At 42.1% G+C, this 6,000-nt stretch overlaps 1 protein-coding gene across 6 annotated transcripts in view; it reads right to left on the bottom strand.

The window, feature by feature from the left end:
* Nucleotides 1–509: 509 nt before the first annotated feature.
* LOC147456602 (tRNA (guanine(37)-N(1))-methyltransferase 1-like) overlaps nucleotides 510–6,000 on the bottom strand; it is a 54,257-nt gene continuing 48,766 nt past the window's right edge. The window contains exons 7-13 of one of the 6 annotated variants that reach the window (XM_086515037.1): nucleotides 2,966–3,077; nucleotides 1,978–2,090; nucleotides 1,824–1,897; nucleotides 1,693–1,727; nucleotides 1,439–1,574; nucleotides 1,122–1,149; nucleotides 510–1,045 (exon numbers count right to left, since the gene is read on the bottom strand). In XM_086515037.1, the coding sequence (XP_086371163.1) occupies nucleotides 950–1,045; nucleotides 1,122–1,149; nucleotides 1,439–1,574; nucleotides 1,693–1,727; nucleotides 1,824–1,897; nucleotides 1,978–2,090; nucleotides 2,966–3,077 (594 nt within the window). In that variant the 3' untranslated portion in view covers nucleotides 510–949. Of the gene's footprint in view, nucleotides 1,046–1,121; nucleotides 1,150–1,229; nucleotides 1,575–1,641; nucleotides 1,738–1,761; nucleotides 1,898–1,977; nucleotides 2,091–2,965; nucleotides 3,078–6,000 lie in introns of those variants that run through there. The other 5 variants (XM_086515033.1, XM_086515032.1, XM_086515036.1 and 2 more) reach the window with 5 other exon arrangements.

Below are 6,000 nucleotides of genomic sequence, written 5' to 3'. Positions count from 1 at the left end.
GTTAGTTTTGAATCAAGAGATTGTGACAATCTATAGATTCAAAACAACATCTAGCTATGAGGATAGTTGCTTTGACAACAATACTAATTGTACCCTCTAAAATTACACCACATATTCAAAAGCATCCATTTAATATGACTTTGGATCAGAATTAGTTTTGCTACATAAGATGCATCAAGAAAAGGTGTTGTGCAATTGGGCAAAATAATAATGCTTGCGGCAAAGTTGCATATTTGCTGTGCGCATTTTAAAGTTTTACCAATGGTTTTTCTTTTACATTCAAGGAAATGAGACATTTTTTCAAGCTTAATAAGAATTTTCATACTAAGTACCGTATCACTTTGGTCTGTTCTTAAAAAACTGGAGCCATATACATGCTACAAGCATAAACGGTATTGAACAAGTAATCACCGATATTAGTCTTGTCTCATTTTGGTCACATAATTTCACTTTTTTATTTGTGAATATTCTGGTAAACAAATACAACTACTACCTAAAACAGCAACAAGCAAAGAAGTGGAAATTTTAAGCTTGTTCACAATGATGCTATGGACCTATGCCTAGCTAGCTCTAGGAGGTGCTCGATATTTTGTAATGTTTACTGATGATAAACCATGGAAGGTGTGAGTGTTTGCTCTTAGTAAATTGGAAGTAGTTTCTTATTCTTATTCCGCTATTGATTATGTTCTGTGTTTGATGGACCTTCCGTCAGAGGCTGCACTTGGGATGAGATAAAAATAATCTGATAAATTTGAAGTATCTCACGGAATGTTGCACCAAGGTACAGGGAAAGCACAAGTAGTGTCCTTTCCCATAATGACGACCAGTGGAGGCTGAGAGCTATAGTACAGGGGAAAGGACACTAGATGCCCTTTCCCGGTCGTAAAGTGTCCCTGGGAGGGGGTAAAAAACTATTCCACTTTGGCAAAGGGAGAGGAGGCCAATTCATTCATACCGGATGTTGAACTGTCAGCTGTACAGGCGCTCTGCCATCGCCATCATACTTTCCTGCTGCTGATGTGTTGCATACTGATGAAATGCAGGCCTGCAGGCATTTGAACTGCTGACTTTGGCAAAGAACTGCAACTATGACCGAGGTAAATGTCCCACCAGAGTGATACCTGACATGTTTCTATGCTGCTGATCTCGCTTTCATTGGCCACATCAGTTCAAACAATTACATTTGCATTTAACACAATCCAAAGAGAACTGGAGTGCCAACAAAAAGGTTTCCCAAAATGTGCTCTGTAGATATTAAAAATGAATGAACACACAAGGGGAAAAAATAGTAGAGTCATGTCTGTAATGCTCACCAGACCATGACCAAGAATAACAATATTAACATCATAGTCCGGCATTGCTAGTTCCAATCACTTTGCATGTGCAAGTATTCTCTAAATCAATGAGCTACAGAAGCAAGCCTTTGCAATCTATTTACCTTGCCAAGTAAAGCACGTGACTCGCTGCCTGCCCGAAATTTTCATTCTTGCTCTCTGCGAACACTTTCGATGGTAAGCAGCTTGGTATGATCTTAGCACAAATGCATTGGTAAGCTTCAACTGCACAGCAACGATCTGTGTCAATTACGGGTAGCCTTAGTCATTAACCTCATCAATGCTCAAAGAGGAATGCAAGCTTAACTAATATCTCTTCACTTAAGAGTAACTTTGTTAAGTCACCAGCCTCCCACACCGAGATTTGCATGTTGATTGACGTTTTGCATCAACCTTGCAAGGACTAAAGTTGGATAAGTGCCATTACATGCTCATCTGTCATCAAAAGCTAGTGCTTCAGGAAGTTGGAAACTGGCACACATCAGCAACCTCTCAGAATCGAGTGACTTCACAGAGTACAATTCAATAGCCTCAGTCGCAAGTCCAAGCCTGTCGACAATGAGCTGGACAACATAACACTAGCATCAGTCGATCTATTCTGGACCATTGATTCATATTCATGATATATACCAGAGGGGCTTACCTGACCAAAGTCTCTTTTATAATTTGATGTGTCACTGAACCCATATACAGAGACAGTTGGCAATGGCTGATTAGCAGGCCAAGTCTTTCGATTGAATGCCCCTTTCAAGGCATCTGGTCAAAATATCAAACCAACATTTAATAGTTGGGCAAAAAAGTGTTTGACAGCACTTGCTGTTCCAAACATTAGATCCCAAAGCGTTGCGACAATTGATGAATGAAAGAAACACAGATCAAGTCAATCCACTTCAGTTAGTTAGATTCCGACTAAATACAGGTTTTTTTTTTAAAAGAAAAAAGAATTAATTGCACTCTGTGGAACAGGGATCTGGCTCCTTATCTATTAATTGCTCCCATCTCTCCTTAGCTTTACTCAAGTATGCACCGTTGAATTTGCGGAGGCTAAATTTCCACTTCTCTCAATGGCTCTTCCTTGGTGTTGATCTTTTGAAAATGAATTGGTCATGAGTCAATGCCAAGCTACATAGTGGGTACCACATGCATGCTTCACGCCGTCTCTCATTCATTAAGCACCTCATTTGTCAACCCCCCTAAAAAACTAAGCTTTCTTCCCTTCCAAATTCACGTACTAAAACTTCTTGCTTGAATGTGTCTGCCACTACTCATAGATGTCATCGAGTACGTGTCAGTTGCCTTTCCCTCTGGTTTTCAAATCCCTTGAGCCTCCCCATGTCTTTGGCAAATGCTAAGCACCATCCACTACCAATTAATTACTAAAACTTTTTCCTGAATGTGTCAACCAATACGATGTTATTGGTGATCTAGTCTCAAGGAATCACAGTACACTTATTCTGGGTGTCATTGAGATATTCAACCTACACACAAGGCCTTTCGATTGCCATGTTTTTCATAGAAGTAAAGACTGTCAGTTGCAGACATGCTTTTCCAGGGAGGCGAAGCAAACTTCACAACCAAAAGACAGATATATAAATCAACAAAAACAACTTGAAAGAGCAGAATGATTGTACCTTTGACAGTCTCTGCCCTTGTTGGCAGACTGAATACAATTTGAGTCATCAACACAGGTCTCTTGAAAGCGAGCAGCTTCCTCAGAAAAACACAGCACTCCATATTGTACAGCTGGAGTAAAACAGCTTGGGTCAATTCAACCACCAAGTACAATTTCACAAGACACTATACTTGTAGTACAGCCGTATGTCGACACAACTGTAGAACCACTCTGTTTTTGTGAAAAAGAGAAATAAGGCCACTCACAAGCCACAATAATTTGACACACGCACAATTTTTTCCAAGGAACACTGTCATTTTTATCCACATGTTAACATCACTCATTGTTTTCTAAGACAGATACAAAATGTTCCAGTCTTATTTGAATAGTATCTACCTTTTGAAATCAAGAACATCATCAGCTTTAGTATCATCCATCTCCGCCTCAGTCAAAAGTTCGCGTTTCAAGTGTTAAACGAATATAACGAATGAAAGCACCAGTGATGTGACCTGTAAAGGAGGCTAGCCACCTCGAGAGTCTAACCGCACAACACGTAAAAATCATGTGCCAAAAGCGCCAGAAACATGACTAGGGTGGCTTTTTTCAAGCCTATAAGCCTTTTCTTTAGCTATGTGATAGAAGGCCTCAGGATATAATAACAGTACCTTCATTAGAGCTCTGATGAGGTCGTGACTTGCCAGCTTGATAAAGAAAGCAGAACACCTTAAAAGCTCTACCTCAAACCAGATAGGTACCCATGCAGCCTGGACAAGTTTATGCCACCCTAGTTGGATATACTCCTGACAATAATTTAAAAAATATGTGCTTGCAAATGTCCACCTATAGGCCATTGTAACTTCCTCGCTAAGAAGAGGTTGAGATATGCACTACTGCTTTGCTTCTTGGCCATACTAGTTCCATCTCCTCAGGTGGGATCCTTACCTAGAACCTTGCTAATTTGATCATCTATCCAAAGAACCACAACGCCTCATCGCAATCTACCAATCACAATGCCACCTGCCACTGTCCAGCAATCTGAACAGCGGCTAAAAATTTCTTTTTAAAACTACTCCATTTGGTAGTCTCCCTCTCTTATCCATCCATTTCCCGCAATGGCTCAAGGACCACCCTACATACTAGCATACTCTTCTTTATTAACCAGAATCTTCACAGATCCACCCCCCCCACCACCACCACCCCTCTCTCTTGCAATCCCACCCCACCCCCCACCCCCGGCAGTTAAAGCAGGCAGTCAGAAATTCGCAGAAATTTTTTCAGCGCAGAATTTCAAATATTGCAGATTTTTCAGAAAATAGCAGATTGCTGAATTTCAGAAAATTGCAGAAATTGAATATAGTAGTCCAAAAGTGCAAAGAAGAAATGGCCGAGACCATTAACAAGATCAACCGCCACCTATTAGGGACAATAAAACTGCTCGAAGATCGCGTTTTGGACCAAGAAAGCAAAATCACTGCAATGGGAGATTGTGTGACGGCCCAAGACGAAGAGATTGCATCACTCAAGAAGGAGCTCGCTGAGGCACAATCACGAAACACGCTCGAGGAAGGAGAATTGCAACCCTTTGTAATAGAAGAACTCAACACAATCAAAGAGCACGTGCGAGCCATCAAAGAGGGGGAAGAGAAGCATAAAGAAATGACGACCTCTTGTGTGGACGTTATCACAAAGACTCAACAGAAAGCAGATGAGGCTGAGAAATGGATTGAGGTTGCCAAGAAAGGGAAAAGTAAGGAAACAACATCCACACCCACCATTATCAACCTGACACTAGAAGAGGAGCAAAGAAAACGAGTACGCTCTCTACATGTGAGAATTTGCGGCCTTAATGACAAAAATAATGTAGATGAAGAGGTAAAAGAACTCATGGCTTTGATGGGAGTTCATGAGCCGATGCACTCAAGAGCTTGGAGAGTGGGCAACAAGAAAAGTGAGAGCAAGGGGGAAACCTCGAAAGAAAGAGCACTTATCCTTTGTTTTCCCTCCATGGAAGCGAAGGACTTTTTGAAGAAGAGACCAACTCTTAAGAAGACAAGCATCTTTCTTGGGATGACCTTACCCTCTCACAGGTCGCCCATATGCAAGAAGTAATGCCAGAGATTAGAGCGGCAAGGGAAAAAGGCAAGATTGCTTTTTACCGAGATGGAAGAGTGGTGATATTGGAGCCACGCTCCACATGATGGTGTGAAACCTATGGGACCACACTCAAAGTTGCTACCTGGAATTGTAATGGATCTATGCGTCTTGATGTGGGTGCTTTTGAGGAGAGTTTTAACGAGAGAGACATCATCTTCTACTCTGAGACACACCACGCCCTTGGGCAGTCTATGCCTCACATGAGTAGATACAGATGGGAGACAGCTTGTAGACAGGAGACACGATAAGAGCACAGAGGGCGGGCTCAGGAGGAGTGGCAGTGTTATTCAGGAAGGAGTTGCAGCCATTGATACATATAGCTCGCAGGGATGAGCAAGCTAGGTACATGTGGGTGAGATTGAGGGCAAAGACTGGCAGATATCTCTACATTGCTATTCGCTACTTTCTCCCGAGTACGTCGGTATATGCACCACCCAGAGGACAGTCCCCCTTCTCTATTTTGGATGATGACATATGGGAATTCTCTAGAGATGGTGACATTATCATTCTAGGGGACTTCAATGACACTATTTTATGATACTTCAAAGGAGATGCTGAGAGAGTTGGATGTTGCAGAGACGGGCCTATCTAAACTATCACACGATGGGGAACATACTGAGTGTGGACGGCACTTGATAGACATGGGGACTGCGCATGGATTGGCCATCTTGAATGGTCTACAGAGATTTCCCGTTGCGGGAGGTTTTACATGCTTTCCACATAGACATGGAGCCAGCACAGTGGATTATGTCATGGCACAACCAAGCCTCATCTCTAGTATCCAGGATCTCATAGTTGGGCCCAAACCTGTTGGGGTGGCAGTGGATCATGCTATTGTGTCGTTGACCATTTCTTTCCAGTTCAGTGTAGCACACAGTCCACATGTAGCAGCCCCTACTC

This window comes from Adiantum capillus-veneris, chromosome 6 (assembly GCF_014529385.1).
Source record: "Adiantum capillus-veneris isolate H3 chromosome 6, ASM1452938v2, whole genome shotgun sequence".
Classification (NCBI taxonomy): Eukaryota; Viridiplantae; Streptophyta; class Polypodiopsida; order Polypodiales; family Pteridaceae; genus Adiantum; species Adiantum capillus-veneris.
Note: the sequence above shows the minus strand (reverse complement) of the source record. Positions and strands in the feature narration are given on the sequence as shown.